We start from the raw sequence: 24,456 nt of genomic DNA, 5'->3' as shown, positions 1-24,456 counted from the left end.
ACTTTTTTTTTTTTTCTTTTTTAATACTATCACAGAAATGCCTCCAAAAAAAGCTTCCATATTACTAAAGAGACGTTCTACAGCTACAGCAACGGACAAGAGTAGTACGCAAAAGACAGTGAAGAAAAAGAAACAACTCGTAGGATCACCTTCTATAGATGATTTATCAGCTAAAAAATTAGTACAATTAAATACACCACAAAGGAGGAAAAGAGCCGTCGCCATATCCACGAGCAAAATTATTGTTACTCGTCGACAACAACAGCAAACACAAAATTCCGTTTCAGACGATGATAACTGTAGCCTTAGTGGTGTGAGTGATAATGGAAGCAGGAGTCATAGTGAAAGTAGTGATCACAGCATCAGCAGTGGTAGTAATTATAGTAGTAGAGAACCGTCACCATCCAATTCCATCACACTCATCTCTGCTGCAACAGCGCTGACAAGAGCTTCAAAGGCAGCAGCAGCTACTCAGCAGCCGATGAAGCGATCGCTACGAGCGGCTTCCAAGGCCATCGTGCAAAGGGAGAAAGAACGAGAAGAGCGTAAAAGAAAGTCTCCTTCTTCATCACCGCCGCCATCAGCAGCAGCAGCAGCAGCAGCAGCGCCTTCAAGCACGAATTTGTCTTCAGCAATAATCACTGAAGCAGAAGCTGCAAAGTCTAGTGCTCCTCCTAGTACTACTACTACGATAAAGAGGAAAAAGAGGAAAATTAACGCACAGAAAATTGTTCTACCTACCAGTCAATCCACCGATTCGATTGATAATGTTACAGGAGACATCAGTTGGAATACTTATTTAACCATTTCAGATAGCAACGCTGAAATCAGTGCTATATCCATTAATAATACGGCCAAACCCATCATATCGACATCTTATACCCATACTACCAAGAAATCATCCACTATAACTACGAACATACCCGCTACAGAAAAGCAACCAGCGACTGCAGCTTTAACTTCACATACAAGAAAACAGCAACAAGCGAATCAATCTAATATACCATCCTCATCACCAGCACCTACGACACCTATACCTACTTTGGATTTAAGTCATCATTCGATATTACCCAACTCCAGTTATATTGCCCATCTACCTCATCCTTCTTCTTCTGCTGTATCTGCGAAAGAGAGAGCCACGAGCCAGTCTCCCTCTGTTACCTCTTCTGAAGCTGGTGACGATCTTGCTGAGCACCCCAATGTTGTCAGTACTTCAACACAAGCTTCAACTGGGGAAAGTGAAATCGATGAGCTTGCTGGGGAATACTCTAATACAGCGACCCAACCATCGGATGCTTGTCCTTCTCTATCTCATACACAAACGAATCCTATCGATACGACTATACCAGCCATGTTTGATCACGTTCATGTTAAGAAGGAAGAACAGGAAGAGAGCATACCTCTCTATGAAACAACTACTACTACTTCAGTGAATATGGATATAGATGAGGATGCAGAATCAGCTGACGATTTCTTTGATGCAACGAACACTTTTGATGGCGACGTAAAAATGACAAACATGAGTAAAGAAGAGGAAGACGATGAATATTCCACAGCTACGTCAACAGCATCGTCATCATCATTGCCCGTTGTCAAGGATATAAAAGAGAAAAATGAAGCACCCAAGACATCCATTAAATATGGCTTTTGGAACTCGTTGGTGAAATCTTTCACAAGTAGCAAATAACTTGCATTGCTATTGAAGTCCTACTCCTTCAATGTACGTGTATACATACATATATACCTAATTTCTATTCTATTCAAAGCAAAATAGCACTATTCAATAAGAAATAAAAAGCTTCATCTTTTTATTCAAACATAAAATAGAAAACTTTTTTTAATAATGAATAAATGCTATTGATCAACCGGTTTAAAAAGAGTTTCGTGTTTTTGGAGTTTTTTTTTATTCATCGGCTTGCTCTTCTTCAAGCATTTCATCTTCTTCTAAATAGTCATCTTCCATCAAGTCTTCATCGATAGTAGCTTCTTGATATTGTTGATATTCAGAGACAAGGTCATTCATGTTGGATTCGGCTTCCGTGAATTCCATTTCGTCCATACCTTCACCTGTATACCAATGCATGAAAGCCTTTCTTCTAAACATGGCTGTGAACTGCTCATTGACACGCTTAAACAATTCCTGAATAGCCGTACTGTTACCAATGAATGTACCAGACATCTTGAGACCTACAGGAGGAATGTCGCAAAGAGAGGTCTTGACACTATTAGGGATCCATTCCACGAAATAGCTGGAATTCTTTTGTTGGACAGCCAACATTTGGTTCTCCACCTCCTTGGTGGACAAACGACCACGGAAAATAGTTGCTACGGTCAAGTAACGACCGTGGCGCGGATCAGAAGCAGCCATCATATTGCGGGCATCGAACATTTGAGCCGTTAATTCAGGGACACTCAGATTACGGTATTGCTGAGAATTGAATGCAGTAAGAGGAGCAAAGCCGACCATGAAGAAGTGAAGACGAGGGAAAGGCACCATGTTGACGAACGTCTTTCTCAAATCACTGTTGAGCTGACCAGGGAAACGCAAACTGGTAGAGACACCGGACATGACAGCCGATACCAACTGGTTCAAATCACCATAATTAGGATTGGATAGCTTAAGCGTTCTGAAGCAGATATCATAGAGAGCCTCATTATCAATACAGAAAGTGGCATCACAATTTTCCACCAATTGGTGGACGGTCAAGACGGCATTGTAAGGTTCTACAACCGTATCAGATACCTTGGGAGAAGGTACCACAGAGTACGTACACAACATTCGATCGGGATATTCTTCACGAATCTTGGATAACAAAAGGGAGCCAAGACCTGAACCAGTACCGCCGCCCAAAGAATGACAGAGCTGGAAACCTTGCAGACAATCAGTGTGTTCTGCTTCTTTGCGGATGATATCCAAGACGCCTTCAACAAGCTCAGCGCCTTCTGTATAGTAACCCTTGGCCCAAGAATTACCAGCACCGGATTGTCCAAAAATAAAGTTATCTGGACGATAGAGTTTACCGTAGGTACTGCTACGAATAGCATCCATAGTGGCCGGCTCAAGGTCAACCAAAACAGCTCTAAGGGGATGACAAATAAAGAAACACTCCCAGTTATTCTCATGTCCTTTTTTCTTTTTGCTTTTTTCCTACATCAAGGGGAAGGGGTGCTCATTGGGGGGAAAGGAGCAATAGTAATTTTTACCTTGGTACATATTTACCAGCAGAACCTTCATTATAGTAAACATTGATACGTTCTAGCTGTAAATCATTATCACCTGCATAAGCACCAGTAGAATCAATGCCGTGCTCTTGACTGATACTCTCCCAGAACTTTTGACCAATCTATCATACCAAAAAATGTAGAAGTGTTCAATGGATGTCTGTCATGTAACAAATTCATTCTCGTGCTATTTATCTTGCAAAGCTTTTTTCTTTTTTCTTTTTTCTTTTTTGGCTTTACCTGGTTACCACATTGACCTTTTCAAAGCATAAGTGGCATGGTAGAGGAGAAAGTTATTGTTAGAAAACCTTCTAGTCTAGCTACGTGTATCCAAGAATTGTTTATGGTATCTTCTTTACTTGTCCGTTCGGTCTTTACCTGCTTGAACGTGTATAATTTCTCTCATTTTAGAATTAAAAACTGTATGGTATAATTTGGCGTGTTATAGTTGTGTTTGAGATAAGTTGATAGGGTATTTGACTTGATTAATGTTTGGGTATAGAGAAAAAAAAAAAAAAAAAAAGGAAATCAAAGCTGTAAAAAAAAGAAGAAAGGAAAATCAAAGAAGAACAGAAAAAAAAGGGGGGGCAAGAAAGATGTCTTGTTGTTGTTTTAAAAAAATTAGATTTATTTTAGTTGTTCTTTAATCTATTGCTTTTGTTGTGAAAGGGGGACATGAAAAAAAAGGAAAGGGGAAGCAAGCAGCAGCATCATCATCAGCATCAGCATCAGCATCAGCAGCAGTAGCAGCAGTCGTATAATGAAGCAAAGGAGAGGAGTTCAGAATTCACATCGCTATTGGTGCTCATATAGTAGTCTACAAAAAGATATTATAAGATGTTACACATGTCTACTTTGCTAAACAGAATCTGTCAATGTTGGTATTACGACTTCCTTTGCGGGTTTTCAATGAAAAAGCCTATATGATAACCTTACTTCTTTATTTATCGGCAGGAATCCGTTGTTGTCTTTGATGCAACAAAAAGAAACATAACCGTTTTATCGCATTTTCCCTGAAACACATAAAACATATATGTATAAGGGGATTTATCAAGGGATCACTCATTAGCAATGCACAGCATAAAACTTTAAAACTGCTGATGCCCGCTGTCAACAGATCAAGAGGAAATTAGGGTGATACTCAGCTCATTCGAAGAGAAACTCCATCCTTCTTTGAACAGCAATAGGTTCCTTCACGTCGTTTTGTACCGTTTTTTGATGTTTCTTCCATTCTTTATTCCTTTTCATATCATAAGTAAAGCAGCAATAAACCCTTCTGAGCGGCCAACGCGGGCTTTAAAGATTTTAGGTATCAATAAGGAAATCCAAAAAGTTCTTTACCCTCTGAATCAATACGCTCTATTTTCATCTTTTAAAGTATCTCAAACAACAGAGTATGAGACCAGACGAGCATAAAGTCAAAGATTCGCATCGATACCAGCAAAAGAAAAAACTTGCAGGCGACTCCTCTGCTGCCGAAATAGCCTTAGCTCGCCGCAAAAAGAACGCAGCTGCACGCGATCGAGGTATGGGTGTCGCTGCCATTCGCCGACGCAATGGGGAATTTGTAGAAGAAACAGAAGAAGAAAAAGCCGAACGAAGATATCAGCAAGCAAAATATTCAAAGCGTACCATGTTGTCCACCAATGCAGATCGATATACAGAAGTCGACGAATTAGAAGAAATGAAGCGTGATGCTGAGATGGGCATTGATCGAGAAACAACAGACTTGGTGTCCATGTTGCAAGACAGTAGCGCCGCAGAGTTAGAAAATACAAGTTCAACGATGTTCAAGTTTAAAGATGAAAAGCTACTTGACGACAATATGACGCTTTCAAAGCAGAGAAACACAATGTTTGAATTGGATTTCGACACTTTTAATACAGCCCTCAATGATTTTGATGCTGCAGCACTTTTAGGATTGAACCATGATGCATCCGATAATGAATTGGTACAGTGCTATTCGGTAGCCTCAAAAAGGCTGCTGAAATAAATACAAAGAAATTGATCACACTCAAACTGACCATACTTACAATATTGTAAATAGCTCGATAATGCGTTGAACGAGCATCCAATTGTGGTTGATAAACCAATCGTGCCGCCTTTCTCCACAAACGCAAAAGGCTACATCATGTTCAAATCGCAACAATATCAACAACCACCGACGTCAAACTATAGAGTATCTGAAAAGGATGGTATTTATCTACGTAACAATACATCAATGAATATCAGTAATAAGGTGTCTATGGCGAATACTCCAGATACTTCGATACCCAATCAGAAATTAAACCCCAAGGCACAATTTAGCGAAAGGCAGCAACAGCAATCTTTTGACGCGAACAAAGATGATGACGCGTTAGATGATTTACTGGCCTTGGATCAAACAAAAATACCCACAACTACCTTAGCAACTGCTGTACCTAAAAGTAATAGTTTACCGTCTCCCACAATATCTTCTGTAGAAAAGCCGACAAAAAAGACTCTACCAAAACCAGGGCAAATCAAGAAACCACTACAACAAGCGCCATCTGTATCTTCCACCGCAGTTTCTCAAGATGATGAGGCATGGCTGGATGAACTGTTAGGTTAATTCTTCATTAAAGCAATCATTAGCTGCTTTTGTATGAACAATGATATCTATTTGCTGTGTTTTGAATTATAGCGATTTTGCGGCTGGTATTCTTAGTTTTGACATTTCTATCTATTTCATGAATGAGGGCGGCAGCTATTTCGAATGTTTGTACTTCATCATCCTTTTGCATTATGACATTTCTAACTGAAGCTCTTGGGTTTTCTGAAGATATTATAAGCCCCTTCATAAAGGCTTTATAAAGGTTACCATTAGTCATAGCATCATTTTGATGGGTTTTAATCTCCAGCTTAAATCGTAGCTTATAGATTCTACGAGTTAATTTCATATGTGAACCTAGGCCTAGAACTCCTTTCCGCACCACGCGCATTCAATTGCTGAAGCCAATCCTTGCAAAGAGTGTTTTAACCACTGACACACATCCTTTTCGAAGCATATATATTACCGTTGCTCGTTTTTATATAGTTGTCGATACCACATTGCACAACTGTCTAATTTTCGGTAATACTCAATCAAATATATTTCCCAAATCCAACAGCTGGTTTCTACTTCTTTCGTACTCAAATAAGACATAGATGATGATACTGAGGTTGTTCGATAGGTTTTCTGCAAAATAATAAAGGTATTCGGCCAAAATTTGGTATGCATCAAAGTTCGTCCAATTGCTGATTACTACGGAAGTATCAGCTTGCTTTATTCTGTCTTTGTATATTTCCCCATTTTTACACATCGCTTGAAATTAGTTTTGAAAATCTTTTAGGTAAGGAATCAAAAAGCGCAAGTTTCGTTACGTAAACTAGAACAGATATCTTAGAAAGTCAATAATATAGCAACATAAATAAGTTTATCTTTTTGAAGCTAGCAATGACATTCAAGCATCTCGAAGCATAGTTTATTTGCTCTTTATCCATTGACTCTATACAGTAGTATTTCATATATGTTCACTTGTTCAGTTTATATCTTAAATACTTTGCACTTGATATGCGAGCGACTCCAGCTACTTGTGTTTATTACAGTTTTTTTATTAAAGGGTTAGATTTAGAGGTTCAATAGAACTGCGTCTAAAAAGTGCCCTCATTCTACCTGCTCTAGTTGAATATTATGCATATGCGGAGCAATATTCTAGTGCGCATGCACACGCACTTTACATAATCTAAGTATAGGTGATTTGGATGGATTTGTGTTATTCAGAATGGTCATGGATATGAAACTTCTTATGAAAACTTCTTGCAATAAATGCAGTCTCTTCAATCGAAGAGACACCTTATATTCGCTTTTCACTTTATATGAACACTCAACCTATAACTATATAAAGCATAGCAACTTCTAATACGAATAAGAAACTTGATATTCAATGAGAGGTTTTTTTAGAGAGGGTGTCATTCCTTATCATTGACAAGTTCGACTTGATTTATTTTCAGGTAAGCGAAGTCTTCATCGATGTATGTATCACCGTCTATCAACAACTTCTTTCCATTATAAAGCGGGCACTCAGTCACCATAGTATGTAGCTCTCCGTACTCACCGGTAGGACTTAAACTTGCATTGGTATGTGCAGCAATTAAGGTATCCAGGGCCGTACGTGTTAGACATCGGCCCACATCAAAATGCTCTTGAACTTTTTGTAAAACGGCAATGGGTATTTTTTTCAAATTTATACATGTAATAAGTATTTTGAACCCTCTCTTTTCCAACATTTCTGTCAAGAGCTCATTTTGAGGTTGCTCCCATAAGGGTCGAATCAATTGTACACCTGATCCTTCAACGGCACGTTCCATAAAATTACTACATACTGGTAAAATATCACCTGTCACAAGCTCGTCAATGCCATAAGTCCGTTTTAATTGCAATATCTCTCTCCGATAGTCTTCTAAATAGTTAGGTCCTTTAATAATACAAAGAACATGCGGTAAACCCAATGCCTCTGCTTGTTTTTGAATAACGTCGAGTGGATGTGCTTTAAACGAGGACACCTGAGTCAATGGTGGGCTGAACGTTACAAGAACTGCAATCCGAACACCTTGCTCTTTTATACGATGAAGTGCTAACGTACAGTCTTTTCCTCCTGTATAAGATACAGCTGCAACTCTGGCAGTGGAGGAGCGAGTCATTTTTTATTTTATAAACAAGAAAAGTGTGGAGAAAAAAAAAGCAGGGTAAATGAATTTTGAATAAAACGGGCATTTAAAAAGGACAAAGATCCATAATTGTTTCCTCGCTTTTCTTAAAGATAAAAAAAAAATGGCTTCCAACATGGACGATATATGTCAGGATGATCAATGGTTTGAACAGGCCTTTACATATATGAATGAACATGACGTTCCATTATCCAATGATAAAAAGTTACTTGTAAGTGCAAGATCGTCAATAACATCTGGCATCGATCTTTACCATCTATTTGATCAACAAATAACCGACAGCTACCAATCTGTTAAGCTGTATAATTTCTTTTGCTAGTTTTATGGACTTTTCAAACAAGCTACCATTGGAGACGTCAATATTGAGAAACCTGGATTATTTGAATTTGTAGCACGAGCTAAATATGATGCTTGGGAGCAATTTAAAGGTCTCAGCTTACGAGAAGCGAGAAACCGTTACATTGAGGCAGTTGAGAATTTAAAAGTAGGGTGGTCGCGTAAAGGAGAATATGAATATATACCATCACCGGATGATCTGGTAAGAAGACTATGTTGCCAAAAATTTATACTAAAAGTATGAGAAATGGCGTTGTTAATCATATGGTATCGAAAGGAAAAAGAAGGATTCGGCAATTCAGTAAGCTCAATGGCTGAAGAAGAATCAGAGTGAGTATTGACGATAGCAGTCAGTAAAAGTTTATAAATGACAGGATTGTTGAACGTAGTACATCATGCACAATTTAGAGAAACAGATGATATTTTCGGATATGCTAGAACGAATAATTTGGAGGCATTAATCAAAGCAATAGAGGCGAATCCAGGGCTGTTACATTCGAAGGAAGAAGGGCTGAACGCCCTTCATATTGCTGCAGACAGAGGTTACTCAGATATGGTAGCAAAATTAATAGAGCTCGGTGCAGACATTGATATGAAAACGGATGATGGAGATACAGCTTTACATTTAGGTATTGTAATAAATGATGCTCTAGCTCTTTTAAATTATGCGCTAATGATTGAGCATCTATTCAATAGCATGCATTTCAGACAAGGCTGACGTTGCCAAATTGCTGATATCCAAAGGCTGCGATCAAACATTGCTTGACTCAGAGGGATCGACAGCACTTGAACAAGCAGATACATCATTGAGACAACAGCTAGAAACCCTTTGATTATTTCACATCACCGTGTATTCGTAAAAATCTTTATTGTACAGGTTTTACTAATAATAGTAATAAAATAGAATAGGAAAGGTGAAAAAAATCTGTCTATGAAGCTGCAAAATGTGCCTTGTAAAAAGAAGGTGGTAAATTCTCGAGAACACTGAACTTGGGTCTCTCAATCACCGCCATTTGATTTTCTCCAATGAAACCGCAATGTAAGATTTGTTGATACTGGTACGATATAGAAATTGATAAAGAGCCATTTGATGTAGACTTTGCATTCTGTTGTTGCTTTTCAGTAACGTCTGCTTCACTATTGTTGCTCTTGCCTTTTCTTTTACCCAGTTTCTTGGGAACAGGTTTATCTTTAATGTCGACAAGACACATATAAGTGCTACCATATAAAATCATCTTGTCTTGCTCTGCTGGGTTATACATAACTCCACGGATACGATCTCTTTGTTCTAAGAGTCGAGAGCCAGTCATGTCCTGGTGTGTATAAGACCAGTTGGTTAATCGCTTATGCTCGACATCATAAATATAAAATGCGTTTGTTGCCAAGGCAACGCAAAGTTCATTAGGTCTAAAGTCGTTGAAAGATAATGCTGTGTGTGGAACAGAAGACTGGGGAAGCTTCATGTGGTGCTGTTTAAAGAATATAACAGAAAAAAAAAAAAAGGTCAACTTTTTATCCAGCACGTTAGATCGCCATTCTGAGCTCACCTTCAAATTGTCCAAGTTAAATATATGGATACGATTATCATCATCGCCTGTAGCTAACCACTGTCCATCAGAGCTGACATCTACAGATACTACTGTCGCAACTGTGTTATCATCCTCATAAGGATTGCCATCACTATCAAGGCCTCTGTGATGACCAAATTCACGTACAATTTCAAAAATGCCATCTTCCGCTTTACTAATGTCGACAATTAATAGTCTGCATTCAACAGTGACAATAATCAATTTATCTGATCCAGGAGTGAATATAACATGATGTGCGCCGGGTGCTGCATTGTGTGTTGCTAAATAAGTATTCAAGCTGGTCTCAAAGATTCGCTGTTTCTTCACTTCTAACAATGCTGGATCAGCCTATCGTTCGGTTCATACGAGAGAACAGTCGTTAGTTGGGTTGTATTCTGATAAAATCCTTTCTCCTCCTTTTTTTAAATCATCTATGTGGGAACTTACACTCTGGCTTACTCTGAAAAGTCTGACCGATTCAACATCAGAAACAGCAAGCCAATTGGCATCTTGTGATAATGCACTTGAAGTGATATTACAGTCGGGTTTCAATTTAAGCTCTAGAGCAAGTTGATGAGGTTTGATCATTTCTGGTAATGCTGGGTTTTTCGAGGCGGTATCTACGTTCGCGGCAGCGCCCAATCGCCATAGGGATATTGAATTGAAAAAAGTGCCCATCACAATCTTATGTGCTTTCGATAACGAAACAATGTATTTTTGTGAAAAGGGCGGTAATCTGTTTTGTATCAATTTGGGAAATTCAATGGCTGGACAAGAGACCAATTCGACATCCACGCCTCCAGAGACAATAGAATTAATATGAGGTCTTTCATCCAAAGCAAGAGCACGGATATCGTGCCAATGATAACGACGGCTGCCAACATTTATCCACTCATGAACAGTTTTTCCGCTTCCCTTCGATGCTGAATTCTTTTCATTTTTGCTGCTGTCCTTTTTCAACGTACGACGGAAGGCTGTCACTTTACGGTCCACACCAGCTGAGAATACCTGATTTCCGTCCTTAGATGCGGCCACACAGAGCACATCGGCACCGTGAGCTCGAATAGATTGTTTCACTGTACCTAATTTACTGTCCCAGAAAGTGACAGCACCGCGAGAGTCACCAGAAACAATGGTATTACCTCTGATAAGCAAAGGGATCGGTGAGTGACGGTTCATGATGTCCAAACAACAAATCCTTAAAAGTTTACCTCAAAGCAGCTACTGCCCAAACTAATGTTTGCTCTTTACGGTTTTTGGCTACTGTCATACGGTGAATAGTACGACCTGTTTTAGGATCCCAAGTACGGATTGCTGAGTCGGAACCGCCGGAAACGATAAACTCATCTTTGGGTGCCCAAGCGATGGAAAGGACACGACCCTTCTGAGGTTCAAAGGTACGGATATATTCTAAATTATCATCTGCAATATCAAACATACGGATGCAACCGTCTTCACAGCCTGCTGCCAATCGAGTACCTTTACTGTTGACAGCTAAGCACCAAACTGCACCACCGTTGGAATCACAAGATCTCTAAACAACGAAGCATTCAAATGAACCAGTTAGGCTTCAATACTATTTACATTACACTGAATGCAAAGGGTTATACCTTGGCTGTAAGTGTGGTTGTATCCCATTCGATGATATAGGAATTTAAGCCTGAAGAGAAAAGTCGAGGAGGCTTTTGCAATAATAATTCGGTTTCTTTTTTCAAATCCTCGGGATCATCGTCGGGATCAGGATTGACAACTGTATTCTGATGAGCCCAAACAACACTTTCAACTGAAAGATCTTCACCACCAGGGATCGTTTTCTCTAAGCGAAAGTTATGTGTAGGATCCCAAATCTCAATGTTTCCGTTGGCTCGGCCAACAGCTAATCGGGTTCTCTTCACTGTGGAAGGTGTGAAATCGAGCGAGTTTATGGCGGCAGGTTGGTATTCAACAAATCGGCAGCGGTGAACTTCCATAATAATATTCTTTCTCAAGCTTTAGAATTCAATACTGTCTATTGATAATTTAATTAATTCAACTATTGCTCCACAAATACTACTTTCGCTTGTCTATGAAAGAATAGCTTAAAGAAGAGGACCAAAATTTATGTTGCTTTTTTTTTTCTTAGGAAAAAGAGGAGTCACTTTGAGCCGTCCCATGAAGTTCATGCAGCGAACCCTCTTTTCTCTGAAAAATCATCCCTACTCCAATGCACACACCATATAATAAATTAAAAGAATTATATAATTTGCAGATTCCAGTTTGTGGTATATAGAATTCTTTGAAGCGAACCGTTGACAGTGCTGCATACATACATTTAGGGTAAGTGCGTTTGTGACTTTTTTAAATGTTGGCTACACAATTTTCTTTCGTTCGAATGTCATGCATTAGCTACTATCTACCGATCCTTAACTTTTGCTACAGAAACCACTATCAAAGCTGCATGCGAAGAAGATAATTGAGCTCAAAAATTAATCTAGAGAATAGTGAAGTTTATGACAAAATTGATATTAAGACGTTTATTGTGATTTGGGATGTGTAAAGTACCGTTGCTCGCCTACAGAAATTACAGCTACAATATACAAACTAGGCCTTAGTAGTATCGGTGAGTAGTTTAAAGGCTTTGATATTTTCATAAAGGAGAATAAGGCTGTGATCAGGCATGAATCTTATTGCAAAAAATAAAATGCGTAAAGGCCCGTTGCTACCACAGATGTCCTGCCGTAAATTATGAACAAAACTGTATAAACAGCTCTTTAAACTCTAAGATGCTATGGAGTTGGTTCATCTTGCGTTTGGACATCGAAATTTGACACTGTTTACTAATGATTTTGTGATTTAATTGAACAAGAAACTCCACATCACGTTTCGTTTAGAACAGACAGTAGCTGGCATATTTTGATCACTCCAGGAACAACCAACGCGGTTGAAGTCTAGACATGTATTTTAAGTCAGCGGTATGATTTGGTTTTTTTGGTTTTTTTTTTTTCTGGTTTTTTTTCTCATCATTTGCTTTTGCGCAGCATGATAAAAAGCCATCAACTTTTTTTCTTATAACTCTTTCTTTTCCTTATCCATCTACTTGTTCTTAACCGATTCTTACGGACATTCTTTAAATTTCTTGCCGAAAACTGTACATTTTTCGAAGGCAAAAACAACTATGACAACGACAAAAATCAGTGAACCAGTCATAAAACGTCTTCGTAAAACCAAGCGAGCCAAATTACCCGAAAATCTGGTGTCAGCCGCAGCGCTTACGGGTGGCTATTCTTTGAGGAAAAGACAAACCACGGCTACTCCCACAAAAAAGCAGAGGACAACTGCAACATTATCCACGGGAGGCAAGCCGAAGCGTAACCATCTTATTGTACAAACGTTCGTCGCCAAAGATTCAGATATTTACAGCGTCAAGAACTATCCCAAATCACAACAAGAAAGAATGAAATACGTCAACCCCAAATCTTCGAGGAGGGTCACTCCTTTCCAGTACAGAGTCTATGATTTAGTTGCACAAGTTCCTGCTGGTCGAGTCACTTCTTACAAGATACTTAGCGACGTGTTGAAATCATCCCCTCGAGCTGTAGGTCAGGCTCTCAGGGTGAATCCTTTCTGTCCCTTACCTGTTCCTTGTCACCGTGTCATTGCTGCTAATTATTCTATTGGCGGTTTTGCTGGAGGATCTGGAGATCATCAGTTTACTGCAGATAAGAGAGCCAAGCTGCAGGCAGAAGGTTGCGTATTTGGAGAACATTATGATTTTAAGCATGATAAAAATGGATCGACTGAATTTTTTGATAAGTTTGTCTTTTAAAAAGAGAGTGATAAAATAAGGCCTCACTCTACTACTATTCCCTATTCCCCTTTCCCGTTCCTTTCCTTATACATTTTGCATGAACGCGCACAAATACAACGACAATAATTGCTTTAAGAAGTGATAAAAAGGCAATTCATCTATGTGAATAAATCAATAAAACATTATAAAATAAACATGTAATCAAAGAATGAAATGTTGTAGGTGTGTATAAAGTAAAAATATATAAAATCTGATAGTCATTAATAGAACACTACATTTGTCTTGCTTAATGTGCATGATGGTAAATTTTGACGATACCGTCTGCACCACCGCTGATCAACCAAGGATAAGTGGGATGGAACTTGACCGCCAAAACGCCTTCGTCTCCCTTTTTACGATGTGCAGAAAATTCCTGAATGCATGTCTTGGAGGACATATCCCACACACGTATAGACGAGTCATGACCACCGGATACCATAGTGGATCCAGAAGAGTGAATATCCAGGCACGTCACACCATCTAAATGTCCAGAAACAGTTTCTATGCATTGGCCAGCGTTGATATCGAAGAATTTGATGTGTCCATCTTCATGAGCGGAAACAAGTAATGATGAAGTAGGATGAGAAATGATACTATTGATTTGTGTAGTCACTGTATGATCAAACAAGTCATCACTGCCTTTAAGTGTTGATATAACTTTGCCTGTTTCGATGTCAAAGAGTAGAATCTTATTATCAGCAAAGGACACTGCTAACTTGTTACTACGTCGGCAGAAATCCAATGTTGTAGGTGCAACTACATTCCGAGTAGGAAACAAAAAAGAAAAAGCACCATTAAGACATTGAACTCCCCTTTTCTCGAGCTTCATTTTGATCTTGTCCATTTCTCTGTTTTACCTCTATTCGCTGTGGAAAATGTTGATGGACTGTCCGCTGTTACTAGGCCATCTTTTGTCCAAGTACTCTTTAGTACATCCCCGTTATTGTCCATCTTCTCACTCACATCCCACAATTTCACTGTTCCATCAGCTGAAGCTGAAGCTAAAATATTTGCTGGCTCTGACAATTTAGTATCCCAAACAGCATCTGTATGTCCAACCAAAGTAGCTAGATTCAACATAGGGTCTGTATAAAGGATGATTCAGCATTGTCCAATTTATTATTGTTACCGTGGTGTTGTTATTGTCACACACTTACCCACCGGAGGAAAAGGACCTCTTTCTTCGGATGGCAATGCCCATACCCTAATGGTCGAATCCAACGATGCAGAGTATATTTTCTCTTGTAGCTCAGACATTATAACACTTGTGATAATATTTGTGTGTCCTCTGAACGTGATGCTAGGATCGGCCTCTTCCAGTGAAGATGAGCCCCTGTGAAAATGAGCGTTAATGAGGAGGAACTATCCAAGGTATGAATAGCCTTCTTTATTCCACCTCTCTTCCCACTTCATCAATAGCACATACTCACCTTTTGGCTGAGGCTCTTTGCAAGTTCCATATTTTTACTGTTCCATCGTCCGACCCAGAAGCTGCCATCATTCTTTCGGGATGGAAACAAACTGAACGAACCGAATCCAGGTGACTACGGTAAATAGTAGATGAATAACAAGACGGTTTACCCGAGTAGGTCGCCCAACGATCCATTTTAATTTTGATTTTACCCTTTTATAGTGATTCTTGATTTCCAAACTTTGGGTTGCGCTGTTGTTGCATCAAGTTGACTATCTACCATATGTTTTACCTAGTGCATTCATATGCCCGTTGATAACGGTTAGCGACCATGCCATACCTCCTCTTTTGCACCTCCTTTATTTCTTCTTCTCAGTATAAAAAAAGATGGATCGGTGACCGAAATAAAGAAAAGGGTTACCTGATCTGGATCAAAATCACCTGCTAATAGTCGATCTTCATGTTGTTGTTGCAGTTGTCGTTGACGTTGTTTTTGTTGCAGTTTCTTTTCATTTTTAGTTGCATGTTTTAATAGTTTCGCAACTTTATCTTCTGAGAGGTGAAACTTTTCTTGTAGTTGTGCAGACTATCAAATGAATAGTTCAACAAGAGTGTGTGTGTGTGTGTGTATGTGGGGAGGGAGTCGGGGGAAAGAGAGAGCAAGTAATAAAATGAGTTTCCTCTTTCTTTTCCATAGTACTCCTTTATCCTTTTATTTACCAAGGTTGCTTCATTCTCTTGTTGTTGCTGTTCCGTTGATGATGAAGCAGTAGTAGTAGTAGACGAAGAGGGTGATGCTGATGATGACACAGCATCAAGTTGCTTTTTCTCCTTATTGATGTTATTGATCATAGCGACTTCATCCACATTAAGCGGAACTTCCATATCCAATTGCTCTAGTGGCAAAGAGACAGATGTAGAGGATGGTTTTGGTATTTGTTGTTGTTGTTGTTGATAAGTGAACGATGATTTTCGTAAAGATGTCATTGGAGAAGGCATGGATGCTGTATTTGTATGGTTTTGTTGTTGATTGGATGAAGATGCTTTCGTGCTCGTATTTTTATCGTTTTGGCGTTGAGAGTAGCCATGGTAGTTGGGAGTTGGCGATGAGGATATTTCGATGGATAAGTCCGGGTTTAGTTTGAACTTCTGCAGTTGCTGTGGTGAAGGACTCGGTTTCGATTGTGTAGACGGTGAAGTGATCGAATTTATAAATGCGTTTGTCAATGGTAGTTTTGACGGTAATGACGTTAAATAATTGATTTCTTGTAAGCATCTGATGTGTTTTGTTTTGTTTTTTGTTTTTTTGGATAGAGGAAAACAGAAGCTTTGGTTAGTCATTGACTGATTACAAGTAGGGTTCAACTTCACTCACGGAAATATACGACGTACGATTTTAAGAGTTCCCTACTTCTTTGCCTCGTTTTACTATTATCTGTGCTTGAGCCTATTGCACCATAATATAGATTCATGTCAGCCCTTTTTCAATGTATGTGCTCCATCCTCATTTTTAAGTAGCAGATGAAAGAAAAAAAAAAAATCGAGATTGTACTTGCGCGTACTGTTATGATCAGAGTCTGTATTGTCTTTTGCCTTGGTAACGTGATTTGGTAATACTTGGTTTAGTTCGCTTTCTTGATGAAGGTCTGCTGAATGCCGCTTCCTTTCTTCTCTTAATGCATATTCCAGCATTTTCACTCTTTTCAGTAAGGTTAATTTACTGTTTTCAACTCCTCTTCTCTCACCCTCTAATAAGGCAATCCGCGCCTATCATGAGCGTGCAAATGTATGTATGTATGAGCGGATGCTTCATGTACCCATCCTACATATAGGGTACGAGCTTTTTTTTTGGTTGATCGAAAGGTGAGTTTTACCTTTAACTCTGCTCGTTCAATAGTCCATTCATTCCTTTCACGTTCAAACCTTCTCCATTCTGCTTGTAGAAAATGCAGTACTCCTGGTAAACTATATTCAGCCAAGGTTGTCTCTACCATCTATGATTTGCGTTGTTCTGTTCTTTTGTGGTGATATCCAAATTTTGGGTTTTCTCGTTGCTGTTATGCAATATAAAAAGAAATACGAAATTCTTGATGCAAGAATCTTCAAGTTGAGATAATAAGAATAATACTAAAAAAAAAGCAAACTCAAGATGAGCAATACAAATGAACGAAAGCAAAACAATAAAAAAGAATAATTATGAAGAAAAGGAAAAAAGAAGTACGATGTTGATTTTATAACAACGACATTTTATTTATTTAAGGGGGAAAAAAGACACAATTTACTAACCATTTTGTAAGTTAAAAAAGACCATGTGACGTAGTAATGAAAGTGTTTGCAGTGATTTAAACGATATGTTTTTGAAGACAGTTGATCTTTTTTTCATGCATTTTATTTCAAGGCCTTTCAATAACTAGAAAGATGAAAGGAATAGTGAATAGCTAAAGTATCTCTCACACAATGATCATGCCGTGTATGATGAGATTTCAAAAGACGCGTTTACCAAATGAGGGGGCCAAAATATCCCAAAATGCAACGCTGCTTTTTCCCCTTTTTCTAAACTAAGTTTTGTTTAACCGAAAGCGCTTTCACCAATCAACTATGAACAAATATACTCCAGTCAATTGCTTTTCCCTAATTGTGTGGCACATCATTTGTATCTCGGTTTTCAGATCATCACTCTTATCTTTATATTTTTGGACAATTCATTCCAGTTTCAGACGTTATAAAAGAAAAGTTCAGGAATAATTCTTTTCAATACACGAACGGACCCTATCCAGTCAGCGGAACGATTCAGTGCTTGATAGTGCGATCTGAATGCACTGCAAACTAGCTTTGTCAGACAATGTCTTTTCTCTCATCAAGGAATAAAACCGACGTCTATCATAAAATGAATGAAAGAACAGTTCGATAGGAAACTTTGTCTTTTTGATTTTCCTGCGGGTTCCTTTGAGAACTTCCCGCGAACCCAAACCTATAGTCAGTACGGGAAACTAAAATTTTTGCAGCAGATATTTTTCTTCTCCTTCATTTTACCGTAATAATTTCACGTGTTACTTGTTACCTAATGAGTCGTCCATATGTCTGAAAAAAACATGCCCAGTGTTATTTTAATATTGTTTATTTTTTAAAAAAGAAGGTCCATTTCACTGCGAGAAGGATGAAAACAATTTGAACCAGTCCATTTATTGTTCGAAGACATAAATTTTAAAAGTTTTGTCTAAATTGTTTTCTAAAGTTGTCTAAATAAATCAAGATATAGGATCTGAATTATTTCAAGAAAAAAAGTCTGAAAAATCAAGGCCAAATAGACTCATATTCTGGCTCTTTTTTTTTTCGGTTTTTTTTTTTTTTTTTTGCTACAAACTCAAATTGCGCACAATCTTTTTCCTTTCTTTCACCTTTTTCTATTCAACGAATTAGACACTTGTAAACAATCAAGATGGGTTCTCCTAGTATCCTTAAAAGCCCTCTATTTAATATGGGCTTTTTACTTGCTTCTATGCAACTTTCTAAAAAGATCGATTGGAGCGATCCTGATGTTTTGATGTACGCGAGAATCGGCTATTACGCCGCTCAAGTGTTGGTAGTGCTTATGGCTTACGGTTTAATCGCACTGGTGAAGAAGAAGAATGGTAATGTATCAGGATAGTTCAAACAGGAAAAGGAGCAGTTGAGAGAGGGAGGAAGGGTAAGAGAGCTTGATGACGTTCAACGAGCATTCGTCATCGTCATGAGCATCATGATTCGACTTTTTTACTCTGGTGGCTATGGGTGGATTGAGAAAGAACTGGCGTGATGGGGAGTGAATAAAAAGGAAAAAACTAACGTCCCTCGTCCCTACTCTGTAGACAATACTACTTTGGTGTATACACCTCCTGCTGCACCTGGTGCGGCTGCGGGCGCTGTACCTGAAACTGTCACGACGACTGTCAAGGATTACGACGTCAGCCAAGTCAAGCAATTCATACAATCTACTCTCACTTCTGTTGTCATCATCTCTGTCATGCATTGGCAATTCAAGTTTACTCAACCCCTTTTGATGCAATCCATTGTTCCCTTCAAGAACCTATTGACACATAAAATCGCCTTGATTCATTTATGGGGGGATGCACCTGAAGGCGGCTTGGCTAGACCTTTCCAAGTAGAGAACCCTTTGGCTGGTTTCGCTAATATGTTTGGTGGCGGCGCTCCTGTGGACAACACCGCTGCTGCTCCTGCTACTACTACTACTGCCACTACCGACAGTGGTCGTGCTCATCAAGATTAGATAAAAGCAAAGGGAGGTCTGACATCCATCCACTTTCGCTTCCTACACAAGTTGTCGAAAGAGAGAAGAAAAAGAGAAAAGAAAGAGGAAATGGGTGTCATTTTGCAATTGACTTGAAAAATGGTTGGGTCCACTCTCTCTATGTGGATTCATCATCAAGTCACCCAACCTACTACGTACGATAGCATACATGTGTAAAAACGTTGTAAACTTGTAATTAAAATAAAAAAAAAAAAAAAAAAGAGTTATTCTTTGGAATATTTTATTATTTTACACATGATGGTAACACACATTTGAATCGTGTTGCCAAAAGAAAACAAAAAGAAAAAAAAGAGGATGAGATAGGGAATGTTGATGCAACATGTTGATAGTCAGAAACAAAAAAAGAAAAAAAGGGGCTAATGCTTTCTTCCGATCACCTTGACGGTTCCGTTAGGCAACATCTCACCCAAATAACCTGTCATCAACCAACCATCACTGCCCAGCACGTCTGAGGTGACACTACTGTCTATGTCGTTGTAATAAGTCGTCAAGACATTATTTCCACGGACCCAGATTTCACCACGCGGGTTAGGCATGTCCTCAGCGGTCAAGTTCATTTCAGGTACGTCGACCAACTTGATTTCGTTACAAGGTAAAGGAGCCCCTTTGGCTTCAGGATCTGCATTGTAGTCGTAAAACATGGAGGCAACAATGGAAGACGTCGTTTCGGTCATATTGAAGGCTTGTAGAACTTGTGTACAGAGAACGATGCGAAGGAACATGGCCAAGTCTGTATCTGTACTGTCATCTTTATGAACAATGGAGAAGGTGAAGAAGGGTGGATGGGCTTAGTGTGATGGGGTTCCACTTTTTCTAGAATGACATGCGTGCGTGCGTGCGCACATCCCATCTTTTTCTTTTTTTCTTTGTTATCTCTTACCATTGTCGATATAGATCAATCTTAAATTGCCTCCAAATAGCGTCTGTCGGATAGCGCGGAACACGAGCATATCATATTTACAGTCACTGACCAAACGGCCGTCTTCAAGGAATGCTTTTTTTACATTGTATCCTCGTTTAAACAAAAATGATGTACCATAATGAGATTCAATCCATTGCTTTGCTTGTTGTAAGAAAGCAGGACCACTCGCAAGAAGGGTAGGCTTCAGATGAGCAACCATGGACTTTTTATCGCTCGTGAAAACGTCTTCCGCTTCATCGTCACCAAGGAAGGCAATAGAACCTCCCATCACACTTACTGCTGTCGCTAAAACATGTCCAAAGACATTGTCTAAAGCAAACACGTTTTTTTTTTTTTGTTAGAATACATTTCATCCTGCTCGGCGTAGGGATTTGTTGTTGACTCACCTAGTGGCAGGCTGAGCAATAGACGATCCTTTGTCGTAAATCTTTGTTGAGGTGGAATAACCAATAAATAGGAAGCTAATGTTTTTTGGATAGGCTTGTGAGTGGGAGACGATCCAATGGCCCATCGTTGATCCTGTGTTGGATTCTTACCTATGCTGGATAATAGATTCTATGAAATGAAAAGAGGAGAGGGTCAATGATTGGAATACAAAAAAAGTAAGCTTGGGACAAGAAAGTGTTTGATCTACCTTATGTGTCAAAACGACACCGTGTTTTGCATCCTACATTTCCAAACCGTGTATTTTGTTCAGTACAATCCTCTCATCACTGCATTTGATCCCCCTTTTTTTTTGGTTTCTTTTTTTTTTTTAATATCGCAAACCTTTCGAATAGAAGACGTGAAATAGATACTGGCAATATCAGTAGGTGCTATTTTTTTTTTTTTCGGAAAAACCAAAAGTCAATTTTTCCGTGGTCAGATGGGCGGGTATACTCTCAACGCTTACCAATCACTCTTTCGTCCATTTTATCACTGGCGGTAGCAGCAGCAGCAGCAGCAGCAGCAGCCCCGTGCTCTTCAAGTTCATCGAATGTCATGATATCCACTCCGTTCTCTTTTGCCAATTGTTTCTTTTCATTCGTGACAGTGTACGTCTTTGAAGAGGGCAAAACAACTATCTGCTTCAGAGCACCCTTGTTACCCCCATTGATCAAGGCGAGTACTCGGTCTAACAGATCCTCATCTATCAAAAGACATTGAAGCAACGCCTTTTGGAGAACATGAGAGACGTGAGAAGAAGGTGCGTTGTAGGCAATAGGAAGGGTGACTAATCCATGCGAGTGACATGCTACATTTTTTTTTTTTTTTTTTTTTTTTGTTAAAAACAGAGCAAAGCGACGTAGGACATATGGATTTGTTCTTTACCTATTTCTGTGATGGTGGTGTAGTGAGAATGCCTACCGTACAAGCCGACAAAAGAATGGGTATCGTTTCCAGGAACCAATTGAGCTGTGGTTCTAAGACCATGATAAATAGGCTTCAATTTCTTACTGACCGCACCTGTTGTGGAACAAGGAAAGGGTTGAGATTTTATTTTATTTTTTTTCTCAAGAGAAAGGATGTGGTGTCCACACTTACCATAAGACAACTACAGAAACGATCCACGAAGCTATAAGATATACTTGAAATTGAATCATGACGCATGGAAAGGAAAAAAGGGGATCACTTACATAGTCGTTTGTCGTAGCATTGGCCAATAAAAATTCTTCTTCGGCATGTTTATCCAGACCAGCAGCACTACCGCCACCACCGGCCAACTTGTAAAGGTCAGCCAAGGTGCGAATAGAACGGTCAAAGGTAGAGCACAGAGGAGTGCCCATGGGATACATGCGTGAACGATAAACGGCGCTTTCTTCTGGATGACGAAGACGCGAGACGTCTGATTGTGTATTCAGCAACAAAGGATGAATGTCGGGTGATTTTGAATTGCGAATGGAGAGCAAAGCGGCTGCTCCCACAATAGAACTGATGAGAGCATAACTGACAGTGTCTAATTCTAGACTCATGCGGTAGAATGGTTCGAAAGAAGTGCAGTCGATGAATGAAAAGGAAGAAAGAAAAAAAAAAACCAAAAACAGGTACAGCACAGATGATTCATGAAGGATTGCCTCTTTTCAGACTCAGAGCGGTAAAGGGTAACATCCACCCAATCACTCAGCTTGATTTCCCTTTTTGAGTGATAGTTACACAGGATCTTAGCATTTTTTTTTCTTCTTTGCCTTTTTTTCTGTATTTGGGTCTGCAGAGACACTTGTCTTTTTTTTTTCCCTTATTTAACGGATTGAGCAAGACGATTCGAGTGGTAGTCGTAACATGCTAATAAAATCAAGGCTACAATTCATTATAGCAGCCGCCTTAGGCTATTTTACGCTTTATTGGCTGTTCAAAAGTTCGCTTTTGTCACTACCGCTGTCTTCCTTCAAAATACAGCAGTGTCGATCCCATCCTCTGTGGTCGTCCATTGCGTCGACGCATTTCAAAAAGGATGATCCGAATGCCGTCGCTTATACCTATATCAACATGAATGATAAAGACGGCAGTCATAACAGTAGTCGTTACAGTGAGGATTGGACAGAGAAGCAGAAGAATAACAGTAGCAGCCAACAGAGTACCCACCAGCAGCAGCACCACCTTGTACATAACGACGGTAATGACTTTGGTCATGTACTCATCTTGACACCGTTCAAACAGTCTGTCCAATTTATCGATCGGTACTTTGATAATGTCAAGCGACTTACTTATCCTCATCACCTCATCTCTTTGGGATTTTTGGTATCTGACTCTACGGATGGGACTATCGAGAAACTCCGAGAGAGGGCACAATTGGAAATGGACACAAGACAGCAGGCGCCGTCGTTGTCGTCGTCTGGTGAGGAGAGTGTCTCGAGCTGGAACAGTTTTGACAGTATATCGATCTTTCAGAAGGATTATCAATACGATTTACCGGCGAACGAAGATAGACATGCGTTCAACGTACAGATCACTCGACGGAATATCATGGCCAAGAGCCGCAATACGCTCTTATCAGCGGCTTTGACCGAGAAGCACGATTGGGTGCTGTGGTTGGACGGTGATGTGATTGAATACCCCGAAACACTGTTGGAAGAGTTGATGGCGATGGATAAGGATATGATTGTACCGAATTGTTACTGGCATTCTTACAATGAAGAAGGAGGCTATGATAAGAACAATTGGCAAGAAACAGAGGAAAGTTTGGCGTTTCAAAAAACGCTACCTGAAGATCAAGTGTTAGTCGAGGGTAGGGTTATCGAGATGCGATGTTCAGTTTTTGATAGGCATGACCGGTAGGAGTTAACGTCCTTCCTCTTTTATATATCATACCAATAGGTTATCCAGAATTGATCACTCATAGAAAGCTCATGATTGACATGCGATTTGAGAACAACCAAACGGATTTGTTTTATGCAGTTCCTTTGGATGCGGTAGGAGGTACCTGCACATTAGTCAAAGCAAAGGTGCATCGAAATGGCGCTATTTTCCCACCGTTCCCGTACCAGCATCAAGTGGAAACGGAAGGTTTAGCCAAGATGGCCAAAGCTTTAGGTTACGAGGTGTGGGGACTACCCAACTATTTAGTTTATCATTATATTTAATCTTATTTATTATATGCCCCCTCCCCTCCCCCATCATATAATAACAACCCTACTTTTTATTTATTTATATACAAACTCCTTCCATTTTTTTTTAGTTGGACCGTCCTATGTTTCTCGTTTCGTTATGCACATGTCAATAAATGCATCGTCTCCCCTCCCCCTCCCCCCTTGATAGACTTACGCTTCATTACTGTAGTTAGTGTCATGTCATGATACGTCTGTAAGTGACATTTTATTCATTGCTCTAGAAGGGAAGGTAAAAAGCTTTCTCTTCTATGATGATCCAGATGCCAAAAACATAATAATAGAGTATGCTCGTGTTTCATGGAGGAGAGCCGTTGTGGCTCTTCCCAACAAAATCCTTTTCTGCAACTGCATCGGTCAGAGAGGGGTGTGTCGTCTCTTTTCGAGAGAGGTATCTCAGAGTGTCTCACATTTGTCTCTCGTTTTAGGCCTAGTGCTGCGATTCAAATGCATTGTTTACAAATAGCTCGTCTCGATAGTTTAGTAAAACCCTGAAAGGCAGGTATGGAACCGTATCGATTCAGCAAATATACAGGCCAAACCTGAGCAT

General features: G+C 39.5%; 11 protein-coding genes across 11 annotated transcripts; 6 read left to right on the top strand and 5 right to left on the bottom strand.

Moving 5' to 3' along the window:
- Positions 1-2: 2 nt before the first annotated feature.
- On the top strand, positions 3-1,777 carry BDF20DRAFT_853063 (uncharacterized protein). The gene has a single exon (XM_053080118.1). The coding sequence runs from the start codon at positions 38-40 to the stop codon at positions 1,685-1,687; it is 1,650 nt and encodes a 549-aa protein (XP_052939335.1). The 5' UTR covers positions 3-37; the 3' UTR covers positions 1,688-1,777.
- A 5-nt stretch (positions 1,778-1,782) lies between these two features.
- Positions 1,783-3,718, bottom strand: BDF20DRAFT_298199 (tubulin beta-1 chain). Its single transcript, XM_053075138.1, has 4 exons — positions 3,601-3,718; positions 3,463-3,479; positions 3,205-3,344; positions 1,783-3,080 (listed from the first exon to the last, which is right to left on the bottom strand). Exons 1-4 carry the CDS (start codon positions 3,626-3,628, stop codon positions 1,904-1,906), a joined length of 1,362 nt encoding a protein of 453 aa, XP_052939334.1. The 5' UTR covers positions 3,629-3,718; the 3' UTR covers positions 1,783-1,903.
- Positions 3,719-4,618: 900 nt separating this feature from the next.
- On the top strand, positions 4,619-5,812 carry BDF20DRAFT_832853 (uncharacterized protein; the record flags this gene model as incomplete). The annotated part of the gene is made up of 2 exons (XM_053078579.1): positions 4,619-5,173; positions 5,270-5,812. The coding sequence occupies 2 exons, from the start codon at positions 4,619-4,621 to the stop codon at positions 5,810-5,812; spliced, it is 1,098 nt and encodes a 365-aa protein (XP_052939333.1).
- Positions 5,813-6,895: 1,083 nt separating this feature from the next.
- On the bottom strand, positions 6,896-7,950 carry BDF20DRAFT_853056 (uncharacterized protein). The gene has a single exon (XM_053080117.1). It carries the CDS (start codon positions 7,921-7,923, stop codon positions 7,192-7,194), a length of 732 nt encoding a protein of 243 aa, XP_052939332.1. The 5' UTR covers positions 7,924-7,950; the 3' UTR covers positions 6,896-7,191.
- A 103-nt stretch (positions 7,951-8,053) lies between these two features.
- On the top strand, positions 8,054-9,119 carry BDF20DRAFT_832851 (acyl-CoA-binding protein; the record flags this gene model as incomplete). Its single annotated transcript, XM_053078578.1, has 5 exons — positions 8,054-8,161; positions 8,270-8,488; positions 8,564-8,616; positions 8,695-8,915; positions 8,983-9,119. 5 exons carry the CDS (start codon positions 8,054-8,056, stop codon positions 9,117-9,119), a joined length of 738 nt encoding a protein of 245 aa, XP_052939331.1.
- BDF20DRAFT_298094 (WD40-repeat-containing domain protein) lies at positions 9,110-11,999 on the bottom strand. Its single transcript, XM_053075137.1, has 5 exons — positions 11,465-11,999; positions 11,066-11,388; positions 10,302-10,998; positions 9,834-10,202; positions 9,110-9,755 (listed from the first exon to the last, which is right to left on the bottom strand). Exons 1-5 carry the CDS (start codon positions 11,822-11,824, stop codon positions 9,216-9,218), a joined length of 2,289 nt encoding a protein of 762 aa, XP_052939330.1. The 5' UTR covers positions 11,825-11,999; the 3' UTR covers positions 9,110-9,215.
- A 1,288-nt stretch (positions 12,000-13,287) lies between these two features.
- Positions 13,288-13,659, top strand: BDF20DRAFT_815028 (6-O-methylguanine DNA methyltransferase; the record flags this gene model as incomplete). Its single annotated transcript, XM_053077038.1, has 1 exon — positions 13,288-13,659. The coding sequence occupies one exon, from the start codon at positions 13,288-13,290 to the stop codon at positions 13,657-13,659; it is 372 nt and encodes a 123-aa protein (XP_052939329.1).
- A 268-nt stretch (positions 13,660-13,927) lies between these two features.
- BDF20DRAFT_910515 (WD40-repeat-containing domain protein) lies at positions 13,928-17,085 on the bottom strand (the record flags this gene model as incomplete). The annotated part of the gene is made up of 10 exons (XM_053083715.1): positions 13,928-14,436; positions 14,538-14,765; positions 14,838-15,013; positions 15,111-15,224; positions 15,304-15,383; positions 15,513-15,677; positions 15,812-16,367; positions 16,484-16,538; positions 16,654-16,858; positions 16,966-17,085. The coding sequence occupies 10 exons, from the start codon at positions 17,083-17,085 to the stop codon at positions 13,928-13,930; spliced, it is 2,208 nt and encodes a 735-aa protein (XP_052939328.1).
- Positions 17,086-18,456: 1,371 nt separating this feature from the next.
- Positions 18,457-19,601, top strand: BDF20DRAFT_853024 (inorganic phosphate transporter Pho88). The gene is made up of 2 exons (XM_053080116.1): positions 18,457-18,723; positions 18,940-19,601. Exons 1-2 carry the CDS (start codon positions 18,531-18,533, stop codon positions 19,356-19,358), a joined length of 612 nt encoding a protein of 203 aa, XP_052939327.1. The 5' UTR covers positions 18,457-18,530; the 3' UTR covers positions 19,359-19,601.
- BDF20DRAFT_853020 (AMP-dependent synthetase/ligase) lies at positions 19,584-22,528 on the bottom strand. The gene is made up of 10 exons (XM_053080115.1): positions 21,939-22,528; positions 21,847-21,856; positions 21,634-21,768; positions 21,215-21,556; positions 21,091-21,137; positions 20,957-20,989; positions 20,859-20,877; positions 20,709-20,783; positions 20,281-20,631; positions 19,584-20,148 (listed from the first exon to the last, which is right to left on the bottom strand). Exons 1-10 carry the CDS (start codon positions 22,272-22,274, stop codon positions 19,757-19,759), a joined length of 1,740 nt encoding a protein of 579 aa, XP_052939326.1. The 5' UTR covers positions 22,275-22,528; the 3' UTR covers positions 19,584-19,756.
- BDF20DRAFT_853013 (Anp1-domain-containing protein) lies at positions 22,529-24,047 on the top strand. The gene is made up of 2 exons (XM_053080114.1): positions 22,529-23,527; positions 23,617-24,047. Exons 1-2 carry the CDS (start codon positions 22,582-22,584, stop codon positions 23,880-23,882), a joined length of 1,212 nt encoding a protein of 403 aa, XP_052939325.1. The 5' UTR covers positions 22,529-22,581; the 3' UTR covers positions 23,883-24,047.
- Positions 24,048-24,456: the final 409 nt, after the last annotated feature.

This window comes from Mycotypha africana, assembly GCF_025528875.1.
Source record: "Mycotypha africana strain NRRL 2978 chromosome Unknown BDF20scaffold_2, whole genome shotgun sequence".
NCBI classification, from domain to species: domain Eukaryota; kingdom Fungi; phylum Mucoromycota; class Mucoromycetes; order Mucorales; family Mycotyphaceae; genus Mycotypha; species Mycotypha africana.
Note: the sequence above shows the minus strand (reverse complement) of the source record. Positions and strands in the feature narration are given on the sequence as shown.

Excerpts from the sequence above, each read along its gene's own strand:
- BDF20DRAFT_853063 (XM_053080118.1), top strand. The coding sequence starts at position 38 with ATGCCTCCAAAAAAAGCTTCCATATTACTAAAGAGACGTTCTACAGCT.
- BDF20DRAFT_298199 (XM_053075138.1), bottom strand. The coding sequence starts at position 3,628 with ATGAGAGAAATTATACACGTTCAAGCAG. Across the intron at positions 3,081-3,204 it reads GCTGGTAAATATGTACCAAG|AGCTGTTTTGGTTGACCTTG; the intron begins GTAAAAATTACT and ends TCATCCCCTTAG.
- BDF20DRAFT_853056 (XM_053080117.1), bottom strand. The coding sequence starts at position 7,923 with ATGACTCGCTCCTCCACTGCCAGAGTTGCAGCTGTATCTTATACAGGA.
- BDF20DRAFT_298094 (XM_053075137.1), bottom strand. The coding sequence starts at position 11,824 with ATGGAAGTTCACCGCTGCCGATTTGTTGAATACCAACCTGCCGCCATA. Across the intron at positions 10,999-11,065 it reads TGGGCAGTAGCTGCTTTGAG|AGGTAATACCATTGTTTCTG; the intron begins GTAAACTTTTAA and ends TTTGCTTATCAG. Across the intron at positions 10,203-10,301 it reads TTTTCAGAGTAAGCCAGAGT|GCTGATCCAGCATTGTTAGA; the intron begins GTAAGTTCCCAC and ends ACCGAACGATAG.
- BDF20DRAFT_853024 (XM_053080116.1), top strand. The coding sequence starts at position 18,531 with ATGGGTTCTCCTAGTATCCTTAAAAGCCCTCTATTTAATATGGGCTTT. Across the intron at positions 18,724-18,939 it reads ACTGGTGAAGAAGAAGAATG|ACAATACTACTTTGGTGTAT; the intron begins GTAATGTATCAG and ends CCTACTCTGTAG.
- BDF20DRAFT_853020 (XM_053080115.1), bottom strand. The coding sequence starts at position 22,274 with ATGAGTCTAGAATTAGACACTGTCAGTTATGCTCTCATCAGTTCTATT. Across the intron at positions 20,990-21,090 it reads TCACGTCTTCTATTCGAAAG|GATGCAAAACACGGTGTCGT; the intron begins GTTTGCGATATT and ends TTGGAAATGTAG. Across the intron at positions 20,632-20,708 it reads ATTGCTCAGCCTGCCACTAG|ACAATGTCTTTGGACATGTT; the intron begins GTGAGTCAACAA and ends TGTTTGCTTTAG.
- BDF20DRAFT_853013 (XM_053080114.1), top strand. The coding sequence starts at position 22,582 with ATGCTAATAAAATCAAGGCTACAATTCATTATAGCAGCCGCCTTAGGC. Across the intron at positions 23,528-23,616 it reads AGATCAAGTGTTAGTCGAGG|GTTATCCAGAATTGATCACT; the intron begins GTAGGGTTATCG and ends TCATACCAATAG.